General features: G+C 47.1%; 1 protein-coding gene and 1 pseudogene across 5 annotated transcripts in view; both read left to right on the top strand.

The window, feature by feature from the left end:
• The window catches only part of ZFP64 (ZFP64 zinc finger protein), a 114,308-nt gene that overhangs the window by 60,638 nt on the left and 34,220 nt on the right, over nucleotides 1-19,450 (top strand). The window contains exons 1-2 of one of the 5 annotated variants that reach the window (XM_074005571.1): nucleotides 15,790-15,964; nucleotides 16,186-16,428. The exons of 3 other annotated variants lie outside the window; for them this stretch is intronic. Coding sequence is in view for 1 of the 2 variants with exons in the window: in XM_045363145.3 (XP_045219080.2) it covers nucleotides 15,859-15,964 (106 nt within the window). In the remaining variant the exon portion in view is untranslated. Of the gene's footprint in view, nucleotides 1-15,789; nucleotides 15,965-16,185; nucleotides 16,429-19,450 lie in introns of those variants that run through there. One more of the 5 variants, XM_045363145.3, reaches the window with a different exon arrangement.
• LOC102116397 (endoplasmic reticulum resident protein 29 pseudogene) lies at nucleotides 9,856-11,222 on the top strand (annotated as a pseudogene).

Genomic DNA, 19,450 nt, shown 5'->3' with positions numbered 1-19,450 from the left:
CAGAAGCTGTAAAATGGTGACTAATGCTGCCCTCCAGTGGTGGAGTGCAGCAACTCAACACAAGGCAGTTTAGAATTTCACCTCCCTCCGGTCAGTTTCCAAGAATAACAAGTCACGTGCCACAAAGCAGCTCGGTTGGGTTTTTCCCCCTAGCAGTTTAGGTATACATTTATTAATACTGTAAATGTGTCCATCTTTATCAATCTGTTCTCATCCCAGCTATATGATTTTATTCCTGTCCTCATGTTAGTCGCTATGGTAGGCTAGATAATGGTCTCAAATTCTGTACTTTCTTCAGCTGCAGAATATTTACCCACCTTGTCCATTGACATTATGGTGGGTGGAGTACCACCATAATGGGGCAAAGCCATTTGACTTGCTTTGGCCAATGGAATATCAGTGGACCTGATGGGAACAGGGGCTTCATTATTATTATTACTATTATTATTATTTATAGAGAGAGTCTTGCTATGTTGCCCCGGCTGGTCTCAAGCTCCTGGCCTCAAACAATCCTCCTGCCTTGGCCTCCCAAAGTGCTGTGATTAGAGGCGTGAGCCTCCACATCTAGCCCAGGAACAGGGGCTTTCAATGTGGCTGTAGAATTTGACACAGCCTCTTGCTCTGGAGTGATCTGCCTTAGAACAGACCCTGCATAACTGATGGCCTAAGCAGAAATGAACAGACATATGGAACAGACCTCAACCCAACCCACAGGCCACAGCCAAGCTCCACAGAGCCACAGTGAACTCACAGACCCAGGAAAAAAATAAATAAACATTTATGTGGAAAACCACTGAGATTTTGAGGTTGTCGTATAGCAAAAACTGTCTTAAACAGTAGTAGACTACTAGTGAATATCCTCAACTTATTATTTCCTACTGAGATGCTGAAGACAGTGTTCGATATCTGGATAAGTGAAAATCACGTTTTCACTACAATACTGCTTTGAAGTCACTCTCAACACAAGTCTGGTGAAAACAGTATTTGTCTTTGTAAAATTTCTTCCCATCCTGTCTTCTTGTCTTGCTTCCTGTATTAATCCATTTTCATACTGCTGTTAAGAATTGTGTGAGACTGAGTAATTTATAAAGGGAAAAGGTTTAATCAACTCACAGTTTAGCATGGCTGGGGAGGCCTCAGGAAACTTACAGCCGTGGCAGAAGGCGAAGGGGAAGCAAGGCACCTTCTTCACAAGGAGGCAGGAAAGAGAAGTGCCGAGTGGAAGGGGAAGAGCCCCTCAGAAAACCATCAGCTCTTGTGAGAACTCACTATCATGAGAACAGTATTGGGGAAACTGCCCCCAGGATCCAGTCACCTTTACCTGGTCTCTCCCTTGACACGTGGGGATTATGGGGATCATAATTCAAGATGAGATTTGGGTGGGGACACAAAGCCTAACTATATCACTTCCTTTAAAAAAAAAATCTTCCCTTTAAAAAAAAAATTTCTAACCATATCACTTCCTTTAAAAAAAAATTCTGGGCCGGGCGCGGTGGCTCACGCCTGTAATCCCAGCACTTTGGGAGGCCGAGGCCGGCGGATCACGAGGTCAGGAGATTGAGACCAGCCTGGCCAATGTGGAGAAACCCCATCTGTACTAAAAATACAAAAATTAGCTGGGTATGGTGGTGCATGCCTGTAATCCCAGCTACTCAGGAGGCTGAGGCAGGAGAATCACTTGAACCTGGGAAGTGGAGGCTGCAGTGAGCCGAGATCAGGCCACTTCATTCCAGCCTGGCAACAGAGCAACACTCCATCTTAAAAAAAAAAAAAAAAGAAAGAAAGAAAAAAGAAAAAAAAATTCCGACAAACCTAACCATATAACTTCCTCTTAAAAAAAAAAGAAAGAAAAAGAAAACTTCTTTCCACTGACAGAAAACCTGCCCATAGGAGTCCCCACCCAATTTGCCCACCACCTGCTTGCCTCCGTACGGTGTCTTTCATTAAAGGCACTGAGTTCCTTATTGGCTCTAAGACTCAGCACCTCACAGGAGAAGATGCAGAAAAGGAATAAGGTGTTGGAGATGCCTAAGCTTTTATGAGACTTTACATAAAATCCTAAAGAGGATTCTATTCATTTTGGGCCAAATCCAAGTTACCATGTGTCTCCAGAAGGAGAGTCAGACTTCAGACTGATTTGAAAGACTGATATGTTGAATACTCAATGAGAATTTACATTTTTCTCAGTATTAAAATTTCTTGCACCCAACCAGCAGTCATCTTTACAGAGCATCTTTCAACCTAATCTGGTGTAGACAGTACAGACGCACCCAAATTACCTTTAAGCAGGCAGGTGCTGTCATTCAAAGACCTTTTAAGCCTGAGTTGTAGTTTTAAACAGGCCCATGGAGAACTAGACTGATTGACAGTAGAGGGTAATGGTTAAGCGAAGGGCTCCGAAGTCAGAAAGTAACTGGGTTCAAATTCCAGCTCCACATCTTCCCAGATTATCTGACCCAGATGAGTGAAATAACTTCCCCCAATTTGTTTCTTCTCTATAATGGGGATAGTAAAAGTACCTACCTTATAATGTTGTAGGGAAGAATTAAATAAAACAATACATGTTGTGGACCGGGCGTGCTGGTTCACACCTGAAATCCCAGCACTTTGGGAGGCCGAGGCAGGCACATCACCCGAGGTCAGGTGTTTGAGATCAGCCTGGCCAACGTGGTAAAATGCCGTCTCGACTAAAAGTACAAAAAGTAGACAGGTGTCGTGGCGGGTGTCTGTAATTCCAGTTACTGGGGAGGCTAACACAGGAGAATCACTTGAAAGCAAGGGGCGGAGTTTGCAGTGAGCCGAGATGGCGCCACTGCACTCCAGCCTGGGTGACACAGTGAGACTGTCTCAAAAAAAAAAAAAAACATGTTAAGTTGTTAAGTACCTGGCACACAGTAGGCAGTCAATTAATGTAGCCATGTTCAATGGCAGCTCTAATCATTTGTTTTCCCAGTATATCTTGTGTTAAGCCATCGGTGGCTTATAGTTGTCATCATTAGGGCTGCTCAGGTCCACCCTCTCCCTATGCAGAGGCATCAGTCATTATGTTCATCTCAGTGGAAGATAGTGACCCACCCTGCATTGTACAGGCTGGCAGGCACCAGCTGCTCCTCCCACGTCCTAGTAGCTGGACAACAAGCATGGAATGTAGGCTTGGCCAGGCAGCTGCTGCCACCCAAGACCAAGGAAGCACACAAAACTGTGGGAAGAGATTAATATTTGTTCGCAGTAGCAGCATTTCAGCAGAGCTTTAACTAGTGTATGATGGCTGCTGCAGGGTTTCTGGGCAGTGGGGTGCAGCTTAGGGGCTCCCAGTGCATCAGTTCCAGTATGCCGCCAGGAGCATCATAGGCAGTCTTGGAAGAGTGCCTTGGTCATAGTTATGGCTGTTAGGCCCGCCTCACTTTCTGCCCATCACCTGAGCCTGGCTCTCCTCTCCTCCCATTGATGATCTCAGCTCCTTCATATGCTGCTATAAATTTCCACCCTGGTTTAATTGGTCAGTGTCAGTTTCTGGTGTATGTAATCAACAAACTGTAGTTAATACATTCCCAGAGAGAGAAGCTCTGGTTGCATCTGTTGTCACCAACAGTGAGGACTCCAGTTGGGCTGAATTTGTGACCATACCAACGTAGAATTCATTGCTGTGAGCTCAGCCCTTGCCCTTGTCAAGGACACCAGCTTAGATGGTTTCACGTGAACAGTGCAAACAAAACTTGGTGCTTTTATGCTGAAAGATTCCCCAGCACACCACGAATGCTTTCCTTCCCTCTGAGAGCTGGATGTGCTTCAGGGCTGGCCTTTGATTTCATCATAGTGGTAGGACTTTGTAAAGTAAAAATTTTTAGGCTGGGCGTGGTGGCTCATACCTGTAATCCCAGCACTTTGGGAGGAAAAGGCAGGAGGAATGCCTAAGCGCAGAAGTTCCAGACCAGCCTGTACAAAAAAAAAAAAAGAAAGAAAGAAAGAAAATTAGCCAGACATGGTGGTGCAAGCCTGTAGTCCCAGCTATTTGGGAGGCTGAGGCAGGAGCAATTGAGCCTGGGAGGTCAAGGCTGCAGCGAGCAGTGATTGCACCACTGTACTCCAGCCTGGGTGACAGAGCAAGACCCTGTTTCAAAAAAATAATAATAAAGTAAAAAATGTTTGCTTTTTTACAATATTTTTGTAAAAAGTGTCAAACATACAGCAAAGCTGAATTTTTTAGTAAACACTCAATACCACAAAATTGTATCATTCACATGTTACTATTTTGCTTTACCATATGTCTGTCTATTACAGTAAATTTTTCATTGAAAAGTAATACATGCACAGGGTAAAAGAAATTCAGAGATTTCAATGTGATATGCGGTGAAAAATTATTCTCCTTTTCGCACTGAATTTCCAACTCCGCTCCCCAAAAGCAATCACTTGTAGTGGCTTCTTTTGTGCATTTTCAGAAAACTTCTGTCCAGACACAAGCTTATTTTTCTGTTTCAGTTTTTTTCTTCATCCTTTTTAATGGGCTCTTACTCTACATAGTGGCCAATAGTCTGACTTTTTTTTTTTTTTTTTTTTTTTTTTTTTACATTTAACAATGTATCTTTTAATCAGAATTCATTTAAGAAAAGTTTACTATCCCAGCACTTTGGGAGGTCGAGGTGGGCGGATCACGAGGTCAGGAGATTGAGACCATCCTGGCTAACACAGTGAAATCCCATCTCTACTAAAAATACAAAAAATTAGCTGGGCGTGGTGGCGGGCACCTGTAGTCCCAGCTACTTGGGAGGCTGAGGCAGGAGAATGGAGTGAACCCGGGAGGCAGAACTTGCAGTGAGCCGAGATCACGCCACTGCACTCCAGGCTGGGCGACAGAGCGAGACTCCGCCTCAAAAAAAAAAAAAAAAGAAAAGAAAAGAAAAAAGTTTACTAAGCACCACTGTGTACAAGCTACTTCTCTGTAACAGACATGCCACCCTCTAGGGGCTGGAGATTCAGAAATCACTCATGTCAACTCATGCAAAACCCATTCATTCTTAAAGTGACTTTGAAACCAGGGCTCCAATGCCTATGAGGCCCAGGTACTAACAAAACAGTATGAAGGTATCTGCAATCAAATAATATATGTTAGGCTGGGCGTGGTGGCGCAAGCCTGTAATCCCAGCACTTTGGGAGGCTGAGGCAGGTAGATCACGAGGTCAGGAGATCGAGACCATCCTGGCTAACACGGTGAAACTCCGTCTCCACTAAAAATACAAAAAATTAGCCGCGCGTGGTGGCAGGCGCCTGTAGTCCCAGCTACTCGGGAGGCTGAGGCAGGAGAATGGCATGAACCTGGGAGGTGAAGCTTGCAGTGAGCCGAGATCGCACCACTGCACTCCAGTCTGGAAGACACAGCGAGACTCCGTCTCAAAAAAAAAAAAAAAACAGTTATATTTACACTATACTGGAGTCTACTAAGTGTGTAATAGCATTATGTCTTAAAAAATAGTGTACATGCCTTAATTTTAAAATACTTATTGCTAAATAATGCTAGTGACCATCTGAGCCTTCAGTGGGTCATAATCCTTTTGCTGGTGGAGGGTCTTGCCTGGAGGTCAATGGCTGCTGACCGATCAGAGTGGTGGCTGCTGAATGTTGGGGTGGCTGTGCCAATTTCTTAAAATAAGACAACAATGAAGTTTTTCTGCATCAATTAACACTTCCTGTCACAAAAGATTTATCTGTAACATGCAATGCTGTTTGATAGCATTTTAACCACAGTAGAACTTCTTTCAAAATTGGAGTCAGCCTGCTGGGCGCAGTAGCTCACGCCTGTAATCCAGCACTTTCGGAGGCTGAGGTGGGTCACCTGAGGTCAGGAGTTCAAGACCAGCCTGGCCAACATGGTGAAACCCTGTCTCTACTAAAATTACAAAAATTAGTCGGGCGTGGTGGCACATGCCTGTAATCCTAGGTACTTGGGAGGCTGAGGCAGGAGAATCGTCTGAACCTGGGAGGCGGAGGTTGCAGTGAGCCAAGATCACACCACCACTGTGCTCCAGCCTGGGCGACAGAGTGAGACTCTGCCTAAAAAAAAAACAAAGAAAATATGTATAGATTGGAGTATGTGTTTAGATCTATATATCTATGTGGGCCTTGCTTTTTTTTCTTTAATGCAATATATCTTAGAGATCTAAGCATGCTTATATTCATAAATCTGGCCTGGTATTTCATGATATGGCTAAACCTCAGTTTAATGTAGCCACTTGCCTATTGTTGGACATTGAGGATGGATCTTTCTTCTTTTTTTTTTTTTTTTTTTTTTTTTTGCTACAACAATGACTTGCAACAAACATTCTTGGACATTCTTCCTTGTGTGCCTGTGCAAATGTTTCTCTGGAGGAGAATAGATGGAAAGCAGAATTGATAGATTGGCAGGACATATTTAAAAACGTATTGCCAAATTGCCCTCGAAAGTGGCTATAAACATTCATGCTCTCACTAGTAATGCATTAGAAAACCAATTTCCCTGCACTCTTGCTAACAGATGTTCTGAGTGTTTTTAATTTTTATTGATCCGATAGGTGAAAAGAACAGTGGGAATGAGCTTTACTAGCCATTCCCTTATAATTAGTAACCCCTTCCATGTTTGTTGCCCTGAATCTGCATTTAACAAGATCCCCGGGTGACTCCTCTGTCCATTAAAGTTTGAGAAGCACTGAAATCAGAATGTGACTTTTAACAAGGTCCCCAGGTGATCTGTATACATGTTACATTTTGAGACACACTGGCATCAGAATCTGCATTTTAACAAGATCCCCAGGTGACTTCTCTGCACAGTGAGTTTGAAAAATACAGCATAGGCATGGAATAGCTGGCTTACACTCAGCATGTGTGTGTGTTTAATCTTTTCTATCGGGACAGGCGAAAACTAGCATTTCCGTTTATTTGAACTAACATTTCTTTAATCATAAGTGACCTTGAACATTTTTTTTTCAAATTTTTACATATCATGTTTTTCTTATCTGGGAGCTACCTAGCCCCTGAATCTCCTTAACTTGCTTCAAACATACCAAAGTTGGTCTCTTAAAAGAATCTTTGCTGTTGCTCCTCCCTCCCCTGGGAACGCTCTCTCCCTGGTTCCTTCTATGGCTGGCTATTACATTCGTGTTTTAGCTCAAAGGTCACTTATAGCGAAAATCAGGTACCCACCGCTACCACCCAGTCACTCCCGATCACACTACCACAATATTTTGATCATAGCACCTATTGTTCTCTAAAGTGACCTTGTACATTCTCTGGTTACTTCTGTGAATCCCTTCTGGCTCTTGTCTGTCTTTATCACTCTATCTCCAGCACCTAGAACAGAGCCAGGCAATAAAGTGGGCTCAAAGAATTGTTATCGAATGAACTAATGGTGGCTCATGCCTGTAATCGCAGCACTTTGGGAGGCCGAGGCAGGTGGATCACCTGAATTCAGGAGTTCGAGACCAGCCTGGTCAACATAGTAAAACCCTGTCTCTCCTAAAAATGAAAGAAAAAAAAAAAATAGCCAGGTATGGTGGCGAGCGCCTTGTAATCTCAGCTACTTGGGAGGCTGGGGCAGAAGAATCGATTGTATCCAGGAAACAGAGTATGCAGTGAGCCGAGATCACACCACTGCACCCTAGCCCGGACACCAGAGTGAGACTTGGTCTCAAAAAAAAAAAAAAAAAGAATTCCTGACAAGTGTGATGATCAATAAATAAGATTTGTTCCTGTCTAGTTTGTTTTTTTTTTTTTTTTTTTTTTTTGAGACAGAGTCTTGCTCTGTTTCCCAGGCTGGAGTACAGGGGCACGTTCTCGGCTCACTGCAAGCTCCACTCCCCGGATTCACTCCATTCTCCTGCCTCAGCCTCCCAAGTAGCTGGTACTACAGGCGCCGCCACCACGCCCGGCTAATTTTTTGTATTTTTAGTAGAGACGGGGTTTCACCGTGTTAGCCAGGATGGTCTGGATCTCCTGACTTCGTGATCCACCCACCTCAGCCTCCCAAAGTGCTGGGATTACAGCATGAGCCACCATGCCCGGCCTCCTGTCTAGTTTTACACCCCTTTGGGGAATCATTTGTGCCTGGATAAACATTTATTTGTTCATTCTGGTAGTCACAGTAGAGAATGGTAGTATTAATGATACAAGTTTAATGAGGATGCTTAGGAAGGAGAACCCAGCCAGGCATGGTGGCTCGCACTTGTAATCCCAGTACTTTGGGAGGCCGAGGTGGGAGGATCACTTGAGCCCAGAAGTTCAAGACCAGCCTGGGCAACATGGTGAAACACATTCTCTACAAAAAAAAAAAAAAAAAATTAGCCTGGGTGTGGTGGCATGTGCCTGTAGTCCCAGCCACTTGGGAGGCTAAGGTAGGAGGATCACTTGAGACCTGGAAGTTGAGGCTGCAGTGAGCCAAGATCACGCCACTGTACTCCAGCCTGGGGAACACAGAAAGACCCTGTCCCAACAACAACAACAACAAAAAAAAAAGGTAGGAGAACACAACCAGGGTGCCCACATCCCCAGAGGCCCAGGACAATCAGAAACAACACTGTATTGATACTTTGTTATTATCTCTTTCTCTTTAAAAAGAAGAGTAAGCTTTCCTCATTTAATATGTGGATTGAAACTGTGAAAGCATGGGAATTCTGCAACTCAGAAGAGTGGAATAAGGTCACACGTGCTTGTTTGCTTCAAATCTATTTCCATGTAAAACAGTAACTGTGCCTAGTTAAATGGAATAACCAATTACAGATGAGTGCTACTTTCATAGATAACTATAACTCTTACCCCATTATCATACCAACTGTTAATACTTAGAGTACTACATGTACGTACTACATTTACGTACTACATGTCGTTCTGTACCCATTTACATATATAAATTCACTAATCCTCAAGCCACCTTTGGCATTGCCATTTTATTAATGAGAAAAATGGGACACGGAACAGCTTTCTCGAGATCACACAAGTGGGATGTGAACAGAGCCAGAGCGAGGAGCAGGGATTTTTTTTTTTTTTTTAGATGGAGTCTTGCTCTGTTGCCCAGGCTGGAGTGCAGTGGCTCAATTTTGGCTCACTGCAACCTCTGCCTCTTGGGTTCAAGCGATTCTCATGCCTCAGCCTCCTGAGTAGCTGAATTACAGGTGCTCGCCACCATGCCCAGCTAATTTCTTGTATTTTTAGTAGAGATGGGGTTTCACCAGGTTGTCCAGGCTGGTCTCAAACTTCTGAGCTCAAGTGATGCACCCTCCTCGGCCTCACAAAGTGCTGGGATTACAGGTGTGAGCCACCGTGCCTAGCCAGAGCCAGGATTCTAACGCAGGCTGGCTCCAGAATGTGCCCTTAGTTACTACATTATCCTGCCTCTGGAATCTTTATGTTTGTAAAGAGAGGTAGAGTGGCCAGGAGAATCTGTTGTATAATTCAGAAGTATGCTGTTTATCTCTTGGCAAAATACTTAAGCATTGTGAGAATTACAGATATTCTCCATTTTTCTTCTACAAAGCGATAATGTTTGAAAATTTATTAACTTTCTGTGTGAACAAAGGGGATTACCTAACAACTATTTAAAAAAAAAAAAATCTGCAGGCTGGGCAAGGTAGATTGGGAGGCCGAGGCAGGCGGATCACCTGAGGTTGGGAGTTCAAGACCAGCCTGACCAACATGGGGAAACCCATCTCTACTAAAAATACAAAATTAGCCTGGCGTGGTGGCACATTCCCGTAATCCCAGCTACTCAGGAGGCTGAGGCAGGAGAATCGCTTGAACCCAGGAGGCGGAGGTTGCGATGAGCCAAGATCGCACCATTGCACTCCAGCCTGGGCGACAGAGCGAGACTCCGTCTCAAAAAAAAAAAAAAAAAAAAAAAAAAATTGACGGCTGACTTGGGCCGTTCTCCACTACAGTTTCCCCACCTCCCGGTTGCGGAACCCAGCGAGATGGCTGCTGCCGTGCCCCACTCCGCGTCTCTCTCCCCCCACTGCTTCCCCTTCTCCTGGGCTTCCTGCTCCTCTCCGCCCGCATGGCGGCAGCGGCCTGCACACCAAGGGTGCCCTTTCCCTGGATACGGTCACTTTCTACAAGGTCATTCCCAAAAGCTGATTCGTCTTGGTGAAGTTCGACACCCAGTACCGCTATGGTGAGAAGCAGGATGAGTTCAGGCGTCTTCCTGGAAACTTGGATTCCAGCGATGATCTCTTGGTGGCAGAGACGGGGATCTCAGATTATGGTGACACGCTGAACACGGAGCTGAGTGAGACATACAAGCTGCACAAGGAGAGCTACCCGGTCTTCTACCTCTTCTGGAGGAGGACTTTGAGAACCCAGTCCCATGTACTGGGGCAGTTAAGGTTGGAGCCATCCAGCGCTGGCTGAAGGGGAAATGCGTCTATCTAGGGATGCCTGGTGGCCTGCCTGCGTACGACGCCCTGGCTGGGGAGTTCGTCAGGGCCTCTGGAGTGAAGGCCCGCCAGGCCCTCCTGAAACAAGGGCAGGACCACCTCTCAAGTGTGAGGGAGACTGAGAAGAACTGGGCCAAGCAACACCTGAAGATCATAGGGAAAATCTTAGACCTAGGGGAGGACTTCCCAGCATCAGAGATGACATGGATCGCCAGGCTGATTGAGAAGAACGAGTTGAGTGACCGGAAGAAGGAGGAGTTCCAGAAGAGCTTCAACATCCTAACTGCCTTCCAGAAGAAGTGGGCTGAGAAAGAGGAGCTGTAAAAAGGCTCTCTGTGGTTTTCCAGGGTTTGGTAGGGGTGGGGAGGGAAGAGTTAACCTGCTGGCTGTGAGTCCTTTGTGGAATAGAAGGGGGTGGTGGGAAAAGTGGTACTAACCCACGATTCTGAACCCTGAGTATGCCTGGACATTGATGCTGATGTGGCCATGCTTGGGATGTCTCTAGCTGATCTGGGGATAGCTGGAGCACTTACTCAGGTGGCTGATGAAATAACCCCTCACAAGGAACTGGTGCTATGGAGAAGAGTTAGGAGTATACCGCCCAGATCTTTGACAGGTGTAATTCTGGTTCAATTAAAGTTTCAGTGTTTTGTTTAAGTGGGGGAAAAAAAAAATCAGGACAAAGGCAATATATGAAGAAGAGGAAGTAACTAGTTTTCAACAGAAACATCCTATGGAGAAAGTACTTTTAAATGCATGTTTGGTCATGATTCCCTTGTTATGTGATACTGTTGCTGAAAACAATGAAAAGTCACCTATGAGAACCTCAATCTATGTGTTTAAACTTAACAACAGGTTTTTTTTTGTTTGTTTTAGGTGGAGTTTCGCTCTGTCGCCCAGGCTGGAGTGCAGTGGCACAGTCTTGGCTCCCTGCAACCTCCGCCTCCTGGGTTCAAGTGATTCTCCAGCCTCAGCCTCCCATGTAGCTGGGATTACAGGCACGTGCCACCACACCCAGCTAATTTTTGTTATTTTTAGTAGAGATGGGGTTTTGACATGTTGGCCAAGCTGGTCTCGAACTCGTGACCTCAGGTGATCCACCCGCCTTGGCCTCCCAAATGCTGGGATTACAGGCATAAGCCGCTGCACTCAGCCAGCAAACAGATTTTTCCAGCCTGTTTAAACATCTTTTAAAAAAAGAGCTTCCCTGGGTTTGAAATCCATTTGTTCCAGGTACAATATAGTGATGTGTCTTCTTCACTTTAATTTGCAGAAGCTCCTGGTTATGAGGGAAGATGAAAATTTACTAGCTGGATTTCAACAGAATAGTCAACCTGTGTAATTGGCAAATGGGACTGAAAGAGGAGAATCATGACTGATTATGCATAGCCAATGATACTTTGCTTTCATTTGCATCTGTAGACCCTGTAAGATTTTTTATTTTCAGATATTTAATTTTGAGCCTTGAAATAAAGCCATTAAAACCAAAACCAAACATGGTGGCCCAGCACAGTGGCTCATGCCTGTAATCCCAACACTTTGGGAGGCCAAGGCAGATGGATTGCTTGAGGCCAGGAGTTTGAGACCAGCCTGGCCAACATGGTGAAAGCCCATCTCTACTAAAAGTACAAGAAATTAGTCAGGCGTCATGGTGGACATCTGTAATCCCAGCTACTTGGGAAGCTAAGCAAGGAGAATTGCTTAAACCCGGGAAGTGGAGGTTACAGTGAGCTGAGATCGTGCCATTGCACTCCAGCCTGGGCAACAAGAGTGAAACTTTGGCTGGGCACGGTGGCTCACACCTGTAATCCCAGCACTTTGGGAGGCCCAGACGGGCGGATCACGAGGTCGGGAGATCGAGCCCATCCTGGCGAACACGGTGAAACCCCGTCTGTACTAAAAATACAAAAAAATTAGCCGGGCATGGTGGCGGGTGCCTGTAGTCCCAGCTACTCGGGAGGCTGAGGCAGGAGAATGGCGTGAACCCAGGAGGCGGAGCTTGCAGTGAGCAGAGATCGTGCCATGGCACTCCAGCCTGGGCGACAGAGCTAGACTCCATCTCAAAAAAAAAAAAAAGAGTGAAACTTCGTCTCAAAAAAAACAAAACAAAAAAAAACACAAAACCTTAATTTAGGACTAGAACTCTGATTGGATGTTTTGCAAAAGAGTAAAAACAATTTTTTTTTCAAAAATAAGACTATCAGTTGTCATTATATTTGTGGAACACATTTACAATTTTCAGTTTGCTTTTGGTTGTAAGTATACCGACATGGAAAATGCAAGTCAAGACTATACTGAGACCCCATTTTATGTCAATATAGTTGGCAAAAATCAAGACATTTTATAATCCTGAGTGTGAGAAAGAATGGGCTTCACATTTTGGGTATTTTGTTTGTTTTCAAGACAGGTTCTTACTCTGTTGCCCAGGCTGGAGTGCAGTGGCACAAACATAGCCCACTGCCTCAGCCTCCAAGGCTCAGCGTCCTCCTGCCTCAGTTTCCAGAGTAGCTGGGACCACAGATGTGTGTCACCCATCCAGCTGATTTTTGTATATTTTTTATAGAGACAGAGTTTTGCCATGTCACCCAGGCTGGTCTCAAACTCCTGAGCTCAAGTGATCCACCAACCTCAACTTTCCAAAGTTCTAGAACTACAGGCATGAGCCATTGAGCCTGACCTATGTTATTTCTTATACCTTGCTGGGGAAGTATAAGTTAATACAATCATTTTGGCATTATCTCTTATACTACCCCAAGGTATATATTCACTCATGAGAAACTCTGACACTTTTTAGAAAGATCAAAGCAGCACTGTTCACAATGGCAAAGACCTGGCAAAGGCCCATGTGCCCATCAACAGGAGAGTAGGTGAAGAAACTGGCATTTTCACACAGTGGAATATTTACAGAGCAGTCAAAATCAATTAAACAATGACAGCAATTTGGATGATCTTAGCAAAATAATATTAAGTGAAAAAAAGTTATTCTTGGAAGATTATATACCCTTTTATATTCTTTAAATATTAAAATTGTATTTTTTTAAGGAATAAATGTAGGTACAATAAAACGTGCTAAAGAGAAAAAGCAAATGAATGAGATCTGTAGGAGTCAGGCTGATGGTTATTCAGTTGTAGGGCAGAGGAGGAGAGGGGACATCAGGAGGCCATATAAAGAGAGATGTAGGTTGTGGTTAAGGTCCTACTTCGGGGCAGTAGGTTCCCTGGTACTTATTATGTCATAATAAACAGGGTGCAAGCAAGCAGCCTAAAAAATGTAGGCAGGTGTACAAGTGTAGGCTAACAATAGGGCAGTAATAATGCCTCATGTACCAATGATTGATTGTGTACACCTGAGGTGAAATAACAACAAAGCAATACAAACACACGTACACACCTCAAGCAGTATAAGGGGGTATCAGATGTCTCCCATATCCCTCACACACCCCTCTTCAACTTCCCCAGAGGCAACCACTGTTTATCTAGTCTCCTCAAAAGGAGACATGATAAACATGAGTGTGTGTGTGTGCATATACATTATATATATATATTTTTTTTCTTTTTTCTTTTTTTTGAGATGGAGTCTCACTCTGTTACCCAGGCTGGAGTGCAGTGGTGCGATCTTGGCTCCACCTCCGGGTTCAAGTGATTCTCCTGCCTCAGCTTCCCCAGGAGCTGGGATTACAGGCGTCCACCCCCACGCCCAGCTAATTTTTTGTATTTTTAGTAGAGACAAGGTTTAATCATGTTGACCAGGCTGGTCTAGAACTCCTGACCTCATGTGATCCGCCCACCTCAGCCTCCCAAAGTGCTGGAATTACAGGCATGAGCCACCACACCCGGCCACGTGTATATATTTTCAAATGTCTTTACAGATACGTGTAACTACACATACATCCCAAAGAAGACTTGAAGAGTTGTTTTTTTAAAAAAGTTTAAGTCTCGGAAATGGAACCTGACATGACTTCACCCGGCATTACACAAATATCCCTAAGTCGATTCACAACCTGAAAATCAAAGGGAAGTTTGAGGAAAACAGGTCAGCGTTTAAGAAATGGAAACAATTAAGCAAAAAATGCTGTTCTCGCAGGCCCTGCCCCGGGGTTCGCCAACGTTCACCTCATAGAAGGCTCATTACAGATGCTGCTAACCCCCCAGGACCGGGACCCCGTAAAACTCATACGCTGCGCTGTTAAAAATACCGATTCTCAGGCCCCGCCCCAAAAACTCGGAGCAGAGCCTGGCTGGGTCTTTTTGAAACAAGGGCCCCCACGTGATTCTCAGGTTCGGGCAAGCTTGGGGCACAACCCTGTCTTAAGTAACTCCCCAATTTGAAGAAAGTAAACACCTGGCGTACGTAGGTGGCTTTCTTACTCCCCGTTGGATATCATTTACGCGGCGCAAGGAGGGGTCTCCCTCGGGTCTCATCGAGGTCCCAGCCAGTCTGAGCACGAACGCTAATTAGCTCAACCCCCCGAAGACCACGCCTCCGTCACCTGCCGGGTGGGGCCAGCGTCGGGTTGGCCCCAAAAGCCCTCCTGTGTGGTCCAAGACCCAGTGCGCCCGAGTCACGGGGCGGGAGCGGGCGCGTGCTGTATAAAAACACACATTCCTGGCCTCGGCCACCTGAATCCAGAACTTTCGGAATCTGCATTTTTAACCCCGTCCTCCAGGAACATGTTCTCCCTGCAGTTGGAGGGACACACCAGAGTGTCTCCAACTCTTTTAAAATTTAAATTTGGGTATGCAGCCAGGGTTGAGAACCAGGAGTGGAGGTCGTGCTTCTCAGCTTGGATGCACATCAGAATAACCTGTGTGTGTGATGGGGGTGGTGAGGGAGGGAGACGGCTTTTAAAAAATATATATCCCAATGCCCAGGTCCCAGCCCAGACCAATTAAGTCCGAATCTAAAAGCGCAGCCTGTGCAGCGCTGCAGCCACAGCCTCACCTGGGAGCTCGTTAGAAATACAGGAGCTCAGGCCCCACCCCAGACTCACTGAGTCAGAATCTGCATTTTAACGAGATCCCCAGTGACTCGTGCGCATATTACAGTTGGAGGAGAGCTGCGCTTCTGAAATTTTAATGGGCCAACGAATCACCTGGGGATCTCGTTAAAATGCAGACACGGTTTCTCAAACTTTAATGTGCATGCGAATCACCTGGGGATCTTGTTAAAATGCAGATTCTGATTCAGCGGGTCTGGGGTAGAGCCCGAGAGTCTGCATTTCTAACGAGCTCCCAGGTGGCGCGGGCTTCCAGGGCGCGAACCACAAGTTCACCGGACTCCTGGGGTCTTGGCTCCAGGCCAATCAGCCGTCAGGACTCTTGATAAATCGCCCTGCTCGGCTGATGAGCAGAATTGCCGGGACATGCGCGTTCCAGCCGAAGGGGGGTAATTTCCGAACTCCGGGAATTCGTTGTGTGAAGTAGGCCACTCCTAGGGACGCGCGGGGAGCCCCGTCCTCGCGCCATGTCGCGGCGCAAGCAGGCCAAGCCCCAGCACCTCAACTCCGAGGAGCCTTGCCCTGCGCGCCGGGAATGTGCGGAGGTGGCCCCGCAGGTGGCGGGGGAGCAGGGTGAGTAGCGCTGCTGGAGCCCCGCCCGGGGGCTGGGGGCTGGTGCCCAGAGGTTCTCTGGACCCGCGCGGGTACGAGGACCGGGCAGGGGGCCTGAAAGGGCGGGCGAAGCGTCCGGCGCAGAGTCCAGGGACTCGGACCTGGGCGTCCCCGAGCCCCGCCTTTGTAAATTACATCCTCCTGGAGTCAACCGGTCCCCTTCCCCGCCTGAATTCCTCTAGCCACTCCTCTCAAGAGCTAGTCAACGAGTTTGCCTCCCAAACACGCTGGAAGGATGCTCAGAGGACCACTCAGAGGCTGTTTTCGGGGTCCCCGGCCCCCTTGGCACTAGGCTTCGGCTGCGCGCCTGGAAGGTGGCTCCTTGCCCTGGGGTTACGGTTCAAATGCGTTGTCCAGGGAAGGCCTCACCGAGAAGTGGACGTTCGAGCGAAGACCAGAAGGATGGGAGGGAGCGAGCCGTGCAGGTACCCGGGGGAAGAGCATTCCAGGCCGAGGGAACGCAAGCGTAGGGGCCCAGGGCGTCAGCGCTGCTGTAGCCGGAGAGGTCACTGGAGGCCGGAGAGGTGATGGGGGCAGGCGGTGGGGGGTGGGGGGCGGCCATGAGCCCCGGTAAGAGCGCTGCATTTTATCCGAGAGAAGTGGGAGCCGTGGTGGGGATAGAGCAGTGATACTGTCTCACTTAACAGGCGGCCCCCACACCCCCTCCTCGGCTGCCACGTGGACACAGGATGTAGCAAGGAGATCCTCGGCTACCCTAAGCCCCCTGGGCAGCATTTTTCGTCCGGGGATCCTCCGCTTCAGAAGAGCCTACGGGAGGGGACCTTTTCTCGCTCGCCGAATTCCTCCCGCACATTAGGGACCCCCTCGCCCCTGCCCGTTCCCCGCCTCCATTGGAATCTCGGGGGTGGGGCTGGGGAATCTGCATTTCTAAGGCGCTTCCCTTTTTGCTTATTTTGAGCTTAGATTAAGAGATTGCAGGTTCCTACTTTCTCCTCGGCTCCCAGCTCCCCGTGGTTAGCCGATACCTTTCCCTTAAGAGGGTGAGGAAAGGAGTTGTAACTGGACTTCCTCTTCTCCCCCGCTCTTTCCTGGCGCGGAAAGGAGGATGTCGGGTCCCCTCTCCGGGGAGGCTCACCCCTCCAGAGACGCAGGCTTTCCAACTTCCGCATCAACTTCCACTACAGTCGGTCTGGTGGGCTTTGACCACACCTTCCCGAGGAGGGGGTGGAGGGGAGTAGTTTAATGAAGGCTCTACTAAACTAATAACTTGTATGTTAAAATAAAGTTTGTCCGGGTGGAGCTACCATAACCAGAATAGTATAACCACCCTTGTGCCCAAGGCCTGGGACGGAGATAGGCAGGTGAGATTTACAGCATCCGCCCCCTTGGGGGGAGGGGCGGGGCTCTTGCTGATCTCTGCGCCTAGGGGAAGCTGGGGAGGTACTGGGGATGCTGAGTCTTTGTGGGAGATGTTTATAGAAGAGAGTTGCTGAATAACCCCAGGCTGGGGTTGAAAGCCAGTTCACTGAGCTACTTTGGATTCCTGCAGCAGGCGCTGCGACGCGCCTTCTGGAGCCGCACCCAGTGTTTCGGGCATGGGGAGGGTGTTGTGCGTCCTGGAGTACTGAGGTGCCTTCTGTGGGAGCAGGACGCAGACTCTGCTGGCCCAGTAGTGTGTCTCAACCCCAGCCACCACTTCGGAGAAAAAGCCGTCTTCCAGCTGACTTTTTATCCTAGCATCTTTGGTCTGTGACACTGGCAAGGGGGTACATTTTTTACTAAGGTTGGGCCACTCTTAATTTGCAAGTGTCTTTGCAACTCAAGTAGCTTTTGGAGGAAAATAAAATGGAAAGTAACTAGTAGACTTCCTGTCCCACCAGTAAAATGACGGAGGGGCCAGAGGAACCTTTACTGAGGGAACATCATCCGTTTCCCCAGGGGTTAAAACCCTCGCGGTGCTCACCTGGTTTCTAATTGTCAAATGTGGCCTACCCCCACTTCCAGAGGCCGAGGGCCTCCCCCCGCTGCACCTTTCCCAGGAGAGTGGACTTCGGCCCTTCCTTGGTTTCCTGGATGTCTAAACGTAAAAATCTGAGGCTCCTCACACCTCATCAGAGGCTCTATCTGGGTCATCCTTTAACCCACCTCTTATTTTCTAGTTTCCATTGAAAACACGCGTTTTTCTCCCTCTGAGAATCTGGTAGAATCTTATGTGTGTATTATCAGTGAATAACACTAATAGCATTTATACAGTATTGACTAACACACGAGGTTCTCTTATATATACTAAAGAACTTCATCTAAGCTAATGAGATGGCCATAATACCCATTTCACAGATGTGGAAACTGAGGAACAGGGAAGTTGAGTATCTTATCCAGGGGGACACAGCTGATAAATGGTAAAACTTGAAACTTACTGGTTTCCCAGTCTATTCCCCAAACCACGGTGTTATACAGTACCTCACTTAGATTTGTTTCCAGTGTTGCTTGACTTCTGTGGAATTAGAGTTTCATGGTTTTCTCTTCTATGTGAGTTGCTAAGCAATGAGGCTTTGTGTCTTCCCCTGAGGGCCATAGGATGGGTTGCAGATCTGGCAAGTGTGGGTTCCAATGAGCTGAAAACTTCCAGTCCTGCAGCCTTTAGCATCTGAGCCAGTTTCTTGCTCACAGAGTAAGAGTCTCAAAAGTATGGTTCCAGCCGGGCGCGGTGGCTCAAGCCTGTAATCCAGCACTTTGGGAGGCCGAGACGGGCGGATCACGAGGTCAGGAGATCGAGACCATCCTGGCTGACACGGTGAAACCCCGTCTCTACTAAAAAAAAAAAAAAAAATACAAAAACTTAGCCGGACGAGGTGGTGGGCGCCTGTAGTCCCAGCTACTCGGGAGGCTGAGGCAGGAGAATGGCGTAAACCCGGGAGGCGGAGCTTGCAGTGAGCCGAGATCCGGCCACTGCACTCCAGCCTGGGCGACAGAGTGAGACTCCGTCTCAAAAAAAAAAAAAAAAAAAAAAAAAAGTATGGTTCCCAGACCAGCATCGGCATCAATTGGGAACTTGTTAGAAGCGAAAAATCACTGGCTCCACCCCATACCTACTTAATCAAGAACTCCGGAGGGGGAGCCTATGCCACCTGTGTTGTAAGCAGCCTTCTAGGCAATTCTGATACACGCTCATGTCTGAGAACCACTGGCTGTGAGCTGTGCTTCTCAAATCGTAATGTGTTGTGCTCCAGAGTCACCTGGGGATCTGGCTAAAGTGTGGATTGGTTCTGTAGGCCTGAGACTCTGCTGCTTTTTTTTTTTTTTTTTTTTTTTTTGAGATGGAGTCTCACTCACCAGGCTGGAGTGCAACGGCACGATCTGGGCTCACTGTAACCTCTGCCTCCCAGGTTCAAGCGATTCTGCTACCTCAGTCTCCTGAGTAGCTGGGATTACAGGCACACGCCACCACACCTGGCTAATTTTTTTTTTTTTTTTTTTTTTTTTTTT

This window comes from Macaca fascicularis, chromosome 10, assembly GCF_037993035.2.
Source record: "Macaca fascicularis isolate 582-1 chromosome 10, T2T-MFA8v1.1".
Classification (NCBI taxonomy): domain Eukaryota; kingdom Metazoa; phylum Chordata; class Mammalia; order Primates; family Cercopithecidae; genus Macaca; species Macaca fascicularis.
Note: the sequence above shows the minus strand (reverse complement) of the source record. Positions and strands in the feature narration are given on the sequence as shown.